Genomic DNA, 13,901 nt, shown 5'->3' with positions numbered 1-13,901 from the left:
TCCTCCCAAGATTTCTCTTGTTGTCTTGGTCCTCCTGTCCAAACTTCTCTCAAGTGCCATTAATCCTCTCTCTTCTTCTTGTTTGCTCTTCTTCAGTTTTATCTTTCATGTGTTTTTTTTTTGTTTTCCCAAAATGTTCCCAGCATGAGTTTGTTCATTTCTCAGAACAGGCCTGACAATGTGTTCCTGGCTTTCATCTGCACCGTACATAAACACACACTTTGTGTTGTATTGTATGTCTGGGGATGCTGTCATTATAGTATTGAAATATTCTCTTGGAACGCAGGAAACCAAAACTGTTTGCAGATGAGGACAATAAAAGCAAACTGAATGGGATCCCAAACCTGGGCTCGATATATAACACATATATATTGTGTTCAAGACATGGATGGAGAGCTTGCAGTTGCAGTTTCCACAATGTAGTGATGAGATTAATGTTTGAGCACACATGTGAACATTCATGACTATATAACGGTGCTATAGCCAGTGAATGGAAGTAGCACTCCATTCAGAGCTGTATAAAATATCACAGGGCCAGTATTTACAGAGGAATGCTTCTGACAACATCTCTTTTTCTGTTTTCTTTACCTTCTTTTTCTCAGTTATTTCTCCCACAGGAGGTACGAGAAATACAATTTTAATTTGCCGTTGTATCGAGTTTTACGAAAATATCCTTTGGTGAAAGCTGGCCCGTGCCGTGACAGCGAACCCAGAGACGTTTTGAGTTTGAGGTTGGATACATGTGGCGTTGTGGCTCTCTTTATGGCGTTTGACTGTCAGTCACAGCACCTGATCTGGGTCGCGACAATACGTGGGTCAGCCAGGCGTCCATCAGCCTCTCAGCAGGGTGGGACACCATGAGGGCCCGGTGCCCGAGAAGCAGAACTACAGTGTTTTTCCGGACGCTGTCCAACATTAGTCCTTGGAGTGAGATTGGAGTCGTGCTGAAACAATTTGTCAATCAATCCGTTGACATGCTATTTTTTTTTTTCTTTCTTTCTACACATTGCCTGATTTTCACCTGTGCAAATAAATAAAACTCAACTGTTCAAGTCATAAATCAAACAAAAACGTCATTCAAATATCAAAGATTTGCCGGATCCAGAGGTTGTCAAATGTGAGGATTTGCTACTGTTCTGTTTTATATCACAGCAAACTGAAAACAATGTTGGATAATGGACTTCTTGGTTTGACAAATAAGGAATGTGAACTTGTCAACTTCGGCTTCGGGAAATTGAAATATGGATCTTTCCCTATATTCTTACATTTTATAGACTTGATGTTTATGGAACACATAAGCAGTTTATTTTAGATTAAAGAGGACCAATCTTTCCCTTTCCTTTAGTGTGTTGTATAGTTTTTTGTGCATGTTAACGGTCTGCAAAGTTGCAAAGCCCAAATTCCACGCCAAAGGGAGTTACTCTCCCCCACAGAAACACTGCTCCTGAACTGCCTGAAACACCTTGCTTGAAGTCCCGCCTTTTCTTCCGTAAGGTAGTGATGTCACCAAGTAACACAAGTAACAAGGGCACTGAAATGGGGGAGATGGAGACAGACAGACAGAAGAACATGTCAGAATGCCATGCTGCTCCGTGATGCTTCGAATACCTACGAATATTTCTTACCGAAGCTTCGAAACCCAAAAAATGGTATCCGGGACAACCCTAATTTTTAGTTAGATGCCTGAAATAAGGTCTGTGGTTAACACAAGCGTAAGAGATTTACACATTTTGTTCTACTACATAATATACATCATTAAATATTCCACTCGTAAATTTTGAAGCCTTTATGTGTCTTAAAAAAGGCGGCTGCTAACAAGTGGCTAAATGAAACTATTAAACGTCATCACGCCGACTCGTCCGCATATACAGCCTCGTTGTGTATACTCGCGCTCATGCGACCATAGTGTAGTTCGTTCATAGCATTGTGTTAGCTTTTTTACTTCCGGAGGTTGCACTTCAAAAATCATAAAAGTGGTGTTAATTTGTGAAGATTATCTGGCTGAACAAAACGTGTAAGTATCATAAACATGTGTTTATCACAGAGCTTATTTTCTGCAATAATATAAAACCCAATGAACAAATCCCATTGGCTTTTTGTCGAGGGAACCAGGGCGATGCTAACTTCCTGGTTGGCCTACAAAAATACGTCATCCCTGGAGCCTAGCGGCTATAGTTTGGCACGCCCCTTAATTTAAACAAAGCTAGTTAGAGCAGAGCTGGAGCGGAGTCCGAAGAGTTTGGTTCGGTCAACCAATCACAACTGTGCTGCAGCACAGCCGGTATGAGAAAAATAAAGCGTTTTTTTTTAACATTAAAGCACATTAAAATGTTCTAGTAGAAACCCAAAATAAAAATATGAACCGGAAAGTGGGCATGATAGGTCCTCTTCAAAAGGAAAAAGCTACAAATTTAAGAAAACCCTACACTTTTCCTTCTCATGCTCACCTCAACCTTTCCTCCACTAACCTGCCAGTTGCTGTTTCCTCCTGAACTCTATCCATCAGGCCTAATATCCTGACCTGTGCGTGTCCCCTCGTCGATGGCACTTCCTTAAACTCTGGCATTGCTCCCCACCGCCACATTCTCCCCCATGGCCGTGCCTAACAACCCGTAACAGAGCCACAGCTAATTCCTTGTAAAAACTCTCTAGGAAGTAGCAATAACAGCTGCATGCTAATAGATAGCACATGGTACACGGCCCTGGCTGGTGACCGTTGACATGTGAGCACAACTACACAGGTAGGAATGTTTTACATACAGGGGTCCCTGTGTGTGGAAGCTTTCTTCCTGGGTTGATGCGAGTCAGTGGGTCTTGCTGTGCCTCAGTGTCGGTGGATTAGCCGCCTAATCAAATCTCGGGTTATATCGTTGTATAGGCCCTGCAGCTGAGAGTGAGGGACGGAAAGAAAGATGAAGGAGAAGCGAAGCCACCCTTGTTTTCCAGGCATCCCGTCCTTTCTCGGTTCGTGTGTTTGTGTTCATTAGGCATAATAGGGATCCTAGAAAAACAGATCACTGAGCTTGACTAAATAAACCTGCTGGTACATTCCTGGCATTGGCCTCTCATTAAAGCCCCCCGGCCCTGTCACCAGCCCACTCGTTTTTCAGGGTAGCCGCTTTGCCCGGGCGGTGAGGACCCCGCTGTGTGCCCCGGAGACGCTGCTGTAGGCCAGCTGGGATTTGACACTCACGCCTCCCTAAGCCTTGAACCTCAGCGCGCACCGCCCCGAGTCAAACACATCCTGCAAGCACGTATACACACCTACCTCCGTACACGCCGGCGGAAACAGGCGGCCATCATAATTGGCACTTTCATCACTGTCAATATTAGTCTTGCTGAGGGGGGCTAATATGGCTAAAAGTTGTTTTTTCATGTGCGAATTGTAAAAAGGCGAGGAAGAGAAAGAGAGAGGGGAGTTTTAAAGAGCCTGATTTATATTCCCACCCTAGGAATGGATCATTTCAGCCATAATTAAGAGTGATACAGTTACTATCGCACAGAGACGCCATTCAAAGGCAGCAGCCATCTGCTTGTGTTTTACACCCACGGCCCTGTGATTTACACGAGGGTTGGCTGGTACGGTGTCAAGTGCCCTGGAGGACAGATGGAGACAAAGAGAGAGAGAGCAGCCAGTTTTAATGCTTTATTCTAGAAGCCCACATGCTGCCTACGGTGTGAGACACGATGTCAGGAAAATGTCAAGAGGCTCCATGCGTCGGTATGTTACAGTCAAAGCCCTCCCTCCGAACCAAGATGCTGGAACCAATCTATTGTTGAACCAGTGTTCCAGCAGGAAGGCCCAGGTGCTCAAAACTCGAACCAATGCACAAGAGTAGAGGTCATGAAAATGAGAGGTTTAGAAAAACTGTGTGAACACATGATGTATGATATCAGATGTCAATCGCTCAACTTGACATCACCGCGTACGGCGCTTTCAATCGAAACCGGACACACTGCAGCCTGTGGTTACTCACAGAACATCAGAAAAAGAAGATATTGTTTTCTTTGATGTTGTGAGGAACAGATTCCCGTACTGTTCGTGTATGATCTACAACGCTATCATGGCCATGAAATGTTTGAAATAAATCTAGTCCAGTGATAAAACAACCAGTGCACCACGGTTCGCACTCCCTTGGCCTCGGTTGCTTCTGACAGCACTGTCGGACGGCAGTAAAGGAAGCAGTAGCCGAATATTTTCCATTGTTTGGTGTGGAATTGTTTGGCTGACCTCGTTCCGCGCTGGAACGCAGGTCGGATGAGCAACGAGTGGAGGTGGTAGGAGAACAGAGGAAGCAAATAGACAAAGAGTGACAACAAGTAAATATTGGTGAGATGCCCCTCTCTTAGCCACTGGTTGAAAAACTTAACATCAAGTTTGGCTCTTGAGAAAGTCACATATACAGTATAGTTAGGAGGAAATCTTCGGCGTTTTATGACATCTGGGAAATGTTTTTTTGAATTTGTTTAAAATGGTGACATTGAAGAGGCACTAGAAGTATGAAGTTAGAGTAAAAATGACTAATCTATTGTGAGGAATGTGTGCTATACTTTGTTTTATGTTTGTGACAAATTCTTAATTTTATTTATTTAATTAATTAATTAATTTTGTTTTTAATTAATTTATTTACTTCATTATATTTTAATTGTAAATATATGTTTTTTTTTAACTTTATGTTTAGCTATTTACTTTCAAATGATTTTATTATTATTATTATTATTATTTTATACACTCATTTGTTCAATTGTGGTGTTAAATGTGTGTTAAATGTATAAAATCAATACTTAAATGTTTTTAAAAAAACATTGGTGAGGCTCTTCCTGAGTAGACAAAGCTGAAGTTGGGTATAGGATTTTGTACCATTGTTTGCAATGCACTAGTAGATATTTGTTAATGCATTCTTACAGGTTTGAATTAATTCTTGTTAATGGAGAAGATTTCCCACCAGTGACCAAAAAGATCAATTTGGTAATTGGGGGAAAACTGCATGTAATTATAGTAATATCTAATCTAATCAAAAAGCAGTGCTTCGCTGGACTCATTGGTTAAAGGTTTCAAGTGTGTTGCCACACTCTGGAGTACACCTCTACATCACTGCAGCATAGGTGAGAAGTTAAACCACAAAAGGTCAGCAAAAACAAGATGTTAAGGAGTTGTTAAGTTGCCGGATGGTCAGCTGTGGTTGGGGTAAAGGCTTTGAGATCGACTCTGGGGCTGAAGAGTTGGCCGTGGCGGTTGCAGTGGCCGTAGCTTCTGTTGAGTCAGAGGATAAAAAGTGCTGGCACTTCAAAGATTTTGATCAAAGTCCAACTTTGTTCTCTCTTATAGCTCTTTTTAGATTTATTGAATAGATCTGAAAATACAGTCCATGCAGCTCATATATTTCGAGGGGACGGGACACTCCTCTATAGTGGAACCATACTCAAAGGGACAGTTCACCCCAAAATAAATTTTTTTTTATATTTTTCCTCTTATCTGTAGTGCTACTTATCAATGTAGATAGTTTTGGTGTGAGTTGCCGAGTGTTGGAGATATCGGCCGTAGAGTTGTCTGCCTTCTCTCCAATATAACTACATGGCACTCAGCTTGTAGTGCTCAAAGCGCAAAAAAAAAAATACATTTGAAAAACTCTTTCCAAAAATCATGACCCGGTTACTGGAGATAATCCACAGATCTTGTTGTGAGCAGTTTCATGTAGGAACTATTTTCTTTCTACCGAACTGAACTACACCTGCCAACCCTATCACCGCACAGAAGGAGCATGCATCTACTGAGGGACGAGAGGCTCGTGCTCGTGACAGCACTAGATGTAAACATTAATAGATATAGAGGAAAGATGCACCATGATACAACACGTTCTTATTCCAACTCGTCACATACTGACGCTTTGTCAGACCCCTTTGTGGTAGGGAGGGTGTTTAAAGGGGATCACCACCCAAATTAAGAATTCCAATATGTTATTTCCATGACCTATGGCCTAGGAAAGTTCAATCAATATCTGTGAACATGAGCTACTCTCTCTTAAAGCCAGAAACCAGAGAAGTAAGTCTCAAACTTGTGATGTCATGGGGTATAAAGTCTGGAGCTGCTCCATAGACAATTAATGGGAGGCTGATTTTGTTTGTTTTCTTTTTTATACCAAAATGAGCTTTATTCTATCGTAGTGTTGACAGATGTGAAACAGAAAATGTTGCCATATACTCAAAACATTTTGATACATTTTTTGATTTGGGGGTGAAGTGTCCCTTTAATGATTTAGACTGATAATACTCACTAAGATTTATAATGTTAACTTAAAGACATAAGGGACATCCTAGATCCATGTCTATAACCACATACATGAGAGGGCAGGATATAGTATTAATATGTACACCTGGCCCACAGTCCCGTCTGCTGCCTTCACCTCTCCTCACCTCATCCGTCGCAGCCGCCGAGCGTCCTGATCGATGACTTTCACGAGCTCCGCGTTTTGATGGATTGACCCCTTGCCATGCCAAATACCTCCGCTGTAAGCGCAATTAAAACAATAAAAAACGCGGGATCTCTGACACAGGCATGCTTCGTGGCGAGCGCGCTGATCATTTGCTGGCGCATTTCACTTTTGGGGTTGACAGAGACAAAGGAGATCACAATGTCCCCACAAAGCAAAGCAGGAGAGCAAGGCTGTGATGGATTGGGACCGTTTGTCTTCGGGATAGAGGCTCGTGTGAGTGTGTGCATCCACACATAGTGTGTGTCTATGTGGGATTGTGTGTGTTGATTGCTGGTTAAGTATGATGAACTCAATTATACATGACCCATGTGTAACAGCACTGTACCGGTCAGTCTTTCTACATGTATTTCACTGTATTGTTTTCATTTCAGAAATTAATCATGACATCACTAGCGTAGACGTTCAGAAACCCACATGTTGATCTGACTTAAGCCTGATCCTTTTGGGAGCCCCCGTCTTTTAACAACCCTTGACACTGAGAGGTATTGAATATTTGACGTACTGTAAATGTGTGTGTGTTGTGTTGGGAGAGGACTTCATACTGAGCTGTTGTTTCTGGCAGAGCCCAAATAAGCATGACGACAGTGCATCAAAAAAAAAAAAAAGGAGCCCGTCCAGCTCTCTTTCTATCCCGCCGTCGCGCAGGCAGCTCTGTCTGGCTGAGACACCTGCGGGGCCTGATGGATGGCCAGTTACGCATTTGAAAATAAGAATGTGTAAATTCATTTTGTAGCTGTCCGCGTCTGGCTAACGAGGCCAGCGGCCAACAGCCAAGGAGAGACAAAAAAGAAAAAGCCTGGATCGAAGCGCCATACTACTTTGCGTATACGGCATGATAATCACATCACTTTAATGCCAGCGCTGCACTGTGATACACATAGTTTATGTGATGACATCAGTGAAACTAGGAGCCAAAGATTGTGTTTGATTCAGTGTGTGATAGCCAGAACTTATTTAAAAGACAATACACTGTGGTCCTCCGCGAAGAGTATATATGTGCTTGTTGTTTCTTAACATTTGCTGAAGATGAAATTAATAAAGACTGAAATGAAGAACAGGAGCCAAACTCACCCTCACGTGGGGTTTGGCCAGTAGTTGGAGAAGCTCTTTGATTTCTTCATTGGCTGATTTCCCTTCCAGCTCCTCGGAAAACTAAAGAAGAGAAGACACAGATTGTTCACACAAATGCATTCATAATATGATATACTGTGTCAGGGAAGGCTCATAAACTACATATAAGAAGTGGACGTAGTCACCATGACGTCACCCATTGGTTGGTGGACTACGGTTTTGAAGCCTCGAGTTCAGCATTTTGGCCGTTGGCATCTTGTTTTTTGGCCGTCACCATATAGTGGATATAGTGGTTCATACGTTTTTTAACAAAATCGTTCACAAAATTGTTAAATATGCCGTTGAGCTATTCACTTACAAAAACATGTATAAAAAGAGCTGTATTACATTCATCAATCAGTTATTCATTTGCTAAATCCACAGGAAGTTAGCATACACAGTGCATATGGTCTGTCCGTAATCTGCCGTAAAAGTTCAATCCCAAGGTAGCCACGCCCTAAAGCATCCCCTGCTTTATGGTCTATTTGACTCTAAATGGAACCATAATTTACTAAATGAACATCATGCTGTATTGAAGAAGACTTGAAACTAGCGATTGAGACCATAAACTCATGTTTACAATGTTTACTGAGGTAATAAATCAAGTGAGAAGTTTCATTTTCTCATAGACTTCTATACAATCAGACTTCTTTTTGCAACCAGAGGAGTCGCCCCCTGCTGGCTGTTAGAAAGAATGAAAGTTTAAGGCACTTCAGCATTGGCTTCACTTCTCAGAACCCGAGGTTGGAACCATTAAACGTGCTTATAGGAAAGTAAAAATCCCATTGTCTCCTGTAGAAGTTCTCGCAAATACTATTATTTCTGATGATTATTGTCCTGTTTTCTGAGCCTTATTTCAACTACTGATTTGAGTTCAAATTGATTCTAATACGTCAGAAGATCAACAGAGATAGATCTAATGGAAACTACTAAGCGAGTGAGTAGTGATGTAACCCCCCAAATCACGTGTAAAAAGTACAGTTGTATACTCAAGTGTCTGTGTTTGGACTTTCAGACAGCCCCAACCAACGGGGGCCCATCAGACAGGGAAGGTGATATCGTGCTAAATTAGGTGCATCTTAATGGGAGGCAAGGTCACAGCTCGTCATGGGGCCTAGAATTCACACTTGTTGCCATTCGTCTCTTGATCAAATTTACTATTCAGTAGGATCATTTTTCAAAGAAAATCTCAGGAACAGCCCATTCGTCTTGGAAACAATGGGAGCTGTGAGAGCATCTCTGAGCAGTGGGACTACGCTGGACTGCATTCATGATGAATGTCTGGTAGCTCCAAGACAAGTGACTCTGCTTCTAAAGCCCAGGCCACGCTCCTCCGTCTGCGCTCTGATTTATGGAGAATCCTCCTGGACGTGGTGCGAGTGTGGAGAGGAGAGGAAAGGAGAGGAGAGCCGCCGCACACAAAGACCTGCTTGTGCTGAGCTGGGATCAGGAGATAATGTCTGCTACACAAAGAGGACCAGTGGAGATAGCAGGGTGGGGTGTGAAGGGAGAGCCAACACACACACATGCACTGTCATGTTTCTTCTCCTGTATGTGTGGCGTGTGAGCATGAATGTACAGATGGCCGTACCGTACTGTGTTGTGTGTATTTTGTACCACGTGTATGTGAATTGTAGGTTAAAAATAAAGAAATCACAGCAATCTGTGTGTCCTTATATTTTGTAGCACAAGCAGCATCATTTTAAGAATAATGAAATGTAGAGCTGATTATTAGTTTTGATGATTATGATCACATGATGATTAGTCACAAAATTAATCTGCAACTGCTTTGTTAATCAATTGTAGTCATTTTTCAAGCAAATTCATTATTGCAAATTAAATATTGGGCTCTCTATACCTTGGGCTTTAGAAAATTGTGTGGGCATCTTTCCATATATATTATATTTTATAGTATACATAATTAATCAATAAAATAATGAATAGATTAATTTATAATGAAAATAATCATTAGCTTGTGCCCTAAATAAATTAAACTTGAAGGAGCTCTTAGTACATATTTATTAATAATAAATAAGGTTCAAAAAGTCTGGTATTTTGTCTTATTTTATTTTAAAATATATACAAAACTGACATAAATATGATGAAAACAATTATTTATTGTTTTCGACCACCATAGCCCTTTTTTCCTTATCCAAATTGACGGTCAAAGGATGTCATATTTTGTGCAGACTGTAAAGCCTTCAGAGATATTATTTGTAATTCTGAGGTTATCATTTTGAGCACTTGTAATAACAAAAGAAAAATGACATTATAACACTAAATAATATAAACAAATCATAAAACAGTTGGGAGATAAGTGTACAATAGGGCTGCACAATTAATCCAAATTTGATCAAATTTGCAATATATGCCTAACTGCAATTTTCAAATCGAAGGAGGTGCAATAATTGTTAAGGAAATGTGTCAAAATAGCATTTTAAATTAAATATTGCGGTGCTGCAGAGATGTCCTGGCCTACAAATCATATTCTACAGACTTAAGAAAACATCTTTGTTTGGTACAGATCCTCACAAAAATCACACCATAATCATTTTAATATGTTCATCAATGAAAATGAGAATAAAGATATAAAAATTAACATTCCCTCGAATATCACAAGTTATTGCAATATCCGTCAAAATAATCGCAATTAATTATTTTTTTCTAAATCGTTCTGCCCTAGTGTACAAATACCAACTGGATTCCTTAGGTTTTTTAGTTCCATATGATGCCAGTATCTTCACGATAACCTTAAAACTGAGCCCACTACAATCGTAAAATCGTAAATGCATTAAACAAATTAGTGGCGTTAAAATGAATTTGCGTTAACACGTTATTATTGCGTTAACTTTGACAGCCCTAAAAAATAATACAAACATTAGAAAACAAAAGGTAAGCTTGACTTCTAGCAGGAGAATGCTACATGCCGATTAACACTTCAGCACATATTGTGTACATGTACGTTGAAATCCTTCGCATGAAGCAGTGTAGCAAAGAAGCGTGAAGAGACACATGGATCATGTTGGTTGCCTCTGTTGTCATCACCTAACAGATAAGCTGAATGGGGGGAATATCCCCATAAAACGCAGCGTTCTCCTTTAAGGCAGCCGATGACAGAGGTTGGGAAAACCTACAGTTTGTTTGACTAACGACCCCTGTGGTGCGGGAATAAAGCAGCAGAGGTGAGGCAGAGGTAAAGGAAAGGGGCCGAGGGTCAGACCGGGGTTAGGGAGGACGCTATGTCACTTTAGCCCGAGACAGGAACATGTGCTTTTAGCTGGGTGGGGTTTAACCCCCCTTCCCGAGGGAGAGAGACCACGCTAATGAATAGTCAAAGTGGTCAAGGTTACTCTAGCTGAACCTCAGTCAACCCTGCATTACTTCACTTTCTCAAATATACAAAATAAGAGAATCTGAAAGCGTGAGGTCGGAGGGAGGCAGAGGAAGTGTGAGGAAAGGGAGACGTTAGAGATAAAGACACAAAACAAAGCAGAGAAGAAGAAGAAGAGGAGGAGGAGAGATAGAGGGGAGTCGGGGTCAGGGTCTTTAGAGAGGGAAAATCTCTCGCTCTGATACGCCGCCATCCATCATCTCATTGCCGAGCTGTTTACAGCGAGGGAGGGAGACAAACTACATTTCCAGTCCCTCATACTGTCCTATTAAAGCACCTTGTCCCATAACTCAGCGCGGAGGACAGATGGGACATGTTTGACAATACGCTCTGCTCTTCTACCTTCATGCTTCCATGTTAGAGTCATATTTTCCATCCTCAGAGAATGAGGGAAGGGCTGGGGAACAAAAAGAATGATGCGGGTCTCCTTTGAGACTGTGTTTATTTCATTTGTTAAATGTCACCGCACTGTTTAGATAAGTTTGATCCCAGCGTGTCAGTTTATAGCTCTCCATTGACCCTGAACGGCTACGGGCTCGCTGCTTTGATATATAGCTCCCAATATATCAAGCTGACCTCATGTCAAGGTGCTTTTATTAAAGAATTAAAAACTACTAACCTTTTATCTGATCTCAGCGATCCATTTCATATGATGGAGAAAACGTACTTTGGCTAAATTTATTGTGTAAGTGATCAATAATGTATTACAGTAAGTGTTTAACCTGAGTTCATTCTCATACAGCGTTTTGATTTGATTTTATAAAGTCATGCACGAAGATGTTTTCCTATTATTATATTTCATAGGTTTCAATAAAAAGTTTTAAAGTGTCACGGTCTAACTACTGGCTTTCACCCTCTCAGAAAAGTTAAAAAGGAAATAATGAATAGATGAATTTCTCTCATGCAAATAATCAAATTTAACACAAGAATAAAATATTTCTCAAAGTGACTTCAATCCAAATGTAATATGGTCGTTCATGAAATACATAAAGAATATCAGTGGAACTATTTAAGATTTTGGGCTATTTTGCTTCCATAACATGTCTTCTTTCAGACTAGAAGACATCCAAAATACACATTTAGGTGTTTATTTTATTACTTTGTCTATTTGTGTCTGTAGATTTCTCCAAAATTCACCAGAAGTTAGGATTACATAATACCTCATTTGCACATTAAAACAGAAAATTTCAGAAAATAATTGTCTTAATGTAAGCAATCAACATGGAAGGTTTCACAATGGTATCTATTTGTTAAAGATTTTTACCCTATTCACCTGTAGTATCTTGCAAAATGTGTGGAATTTTACAATCCATATCTTTAAAGGCAGTTTTCTCAAAATGAGTTTTCTCTTTGAAGACTCTGAGCCAGAAATCTCAACTTCAGTCACACTTACATACAACAAACTTTCATTCTTATCTATATTTTTAACATACATTTTCAAAAAACTTGTAATACAAAAAAATAATTGTCTTAATGTAAGTAATCAACTGGGGAAGTTTCATGGCGATATCTATTAGTTTCATTTTTTTACCCTATTCACCTGGTGTGGTGACAGTGGGGATGCATGATAAGTCAGTCCTCTAAAAAAAATGTGAAAATTAAATCATCATTATTGTTCTGATAAAGGAGTTGCTGTTGATGATTATATCAAATAATGTGGAGCCTTTTCTTATAACGGCTGCAGAGTTCACTGCAAGTATAATCAGGTCATGTTGCTAAGTTGTGTTCTTACAGTGGGACAATAAACTGGTCAATCTAAAAAGGTAAGTCCTCTTCACAATCCTGCAAGTGCAAGAGTGATGTTACCAGGTATCACATCAGTGTCAGACCACAACAACAACAAAATGTTTTTATCATTGTGAAATTCAAAATTGGAGCATTTCTACTCATGGCTACAAGGGCTGTCCTTGACCAAAGAAACTCTTAGTCGACTAACACTCGTATGATTTTGTCGACTAATCGATTAGTTGATTTAATCGACAGTTTCTCCACAAAGAATCACACAAAAGCACCACTTTAAATCTTGTGAGATGTGCTCAGAAGTTTCATTTAGCATGAAAAAAGCATAAAAAATGACTAAATTACTACCAATATGTATAGATAGATGGATAGATAGATAGATAGATAGATCAAATTAAATACCTATCCAACAGTAAGTGTCATATTCTGATGGTCCTTGGTCTGAATTTGGATTTCTATATTTAAGATATTGGACCTACCAAAGGCCTTTGGAGCCATAATTAGCTGGACAGTAAAAACTGTTGACGCCCCCTCTCTCTCTCTCTCTCTCTCTGTTTAGCCTCTGTTCCATCACTAGCTGTAGGTATGGACTGCAGACCAGTGCCCTCTGATGGCACCCAGTGGTCTCCACTAGTAACAGCAGATATTTGGGTGAGAATAAAGATGTTGGGAAGTCGGCCAGAGAAGTAAAAGGAGCCTTTGAGGGGGAGAAAGATACGAGTCAACCACCAGGACTGATACAGTCTCAGTTCAAGCGATGGGACGCCGATCTGGAACAAGACGCTGGCGTTCAGTTTACCGCTGAAGTGGCGTGTGGAGCTTTTTGACAGGATTGATAGAGACTGATTGGATCGACAGACTGGAGCGTACATGGAGCTGGATCACGTGGGAGGCTGATTTGCCCCTTTTGATTAATGTAATGTGGTATTTCACATTCCACAATGAGGCTTCTATTTCAGTCTTAATGAGGGCTGCAGAGAAACTGAGTAATAAACGTGTATGTACATCCATAAAAGTGTGTGTGCAGTCACCCACCGACATGTCTTAATAAGTATGTAATACACTACCTATTCCCTGGGCCCGGTATCGATCGTGTTTCAGCCGGTTGTTTGAGCAGTGGCAGTCACCTGCTGTGTGTGCTAGACAGTGCGGCCGGGGGCAGCCGG

The 13,901-nt window shown here is 40.7% G+C and overlaps 1 protein-coding gene across 3 annotated transcripts in view; it reads right to left on the bottom strand.

The window, feature by feature from the left end:
- Nucleotides 1-13,901, bottom strand: part of mpp7a (membrane protein, palmitoylated 7a (MAGUK p55 subfamily member 7)) — a 163,878-nt gene that overhangs the window by 71,559 nt on the left and 78,418 nt on the right. For all 3 annotated transcript variants that reach the window (XM_037756946.1, XM_037756947.1, XM_037756948.1), the window contains exon 5: nt 7,566-7,646. In XM_037756946.1, coding sequence (XP_037612874.1) covers nt 7,566-7,646 — 81 coding nt within the window. The remainder of the gene's footprint in view (nt 1-7,565; nt 7,647-13,901) is intronic.

Source organism: Sebastes umbrosus, chromosome 21 (genome assembly GCF_015220745.1).
Source record: "Sebastes umbrosus isolate fSebUmb1 chromosome 21, fSebUmb1.pri, whole genome shotgun sequence".
Classification (NCBI taxonomy): domain Eukaryota; kingdom Metazoa; phylum Chordata; class Actinopteri; order Perciformes; family Sebastidae; genus Sebastes; species Sebastes umbrosus.
The sequence above is the reverse complement of the archived record's forward strand: the minus strand, read 5'-3'. Positions and strand labels throughout refer to the sequence as shown.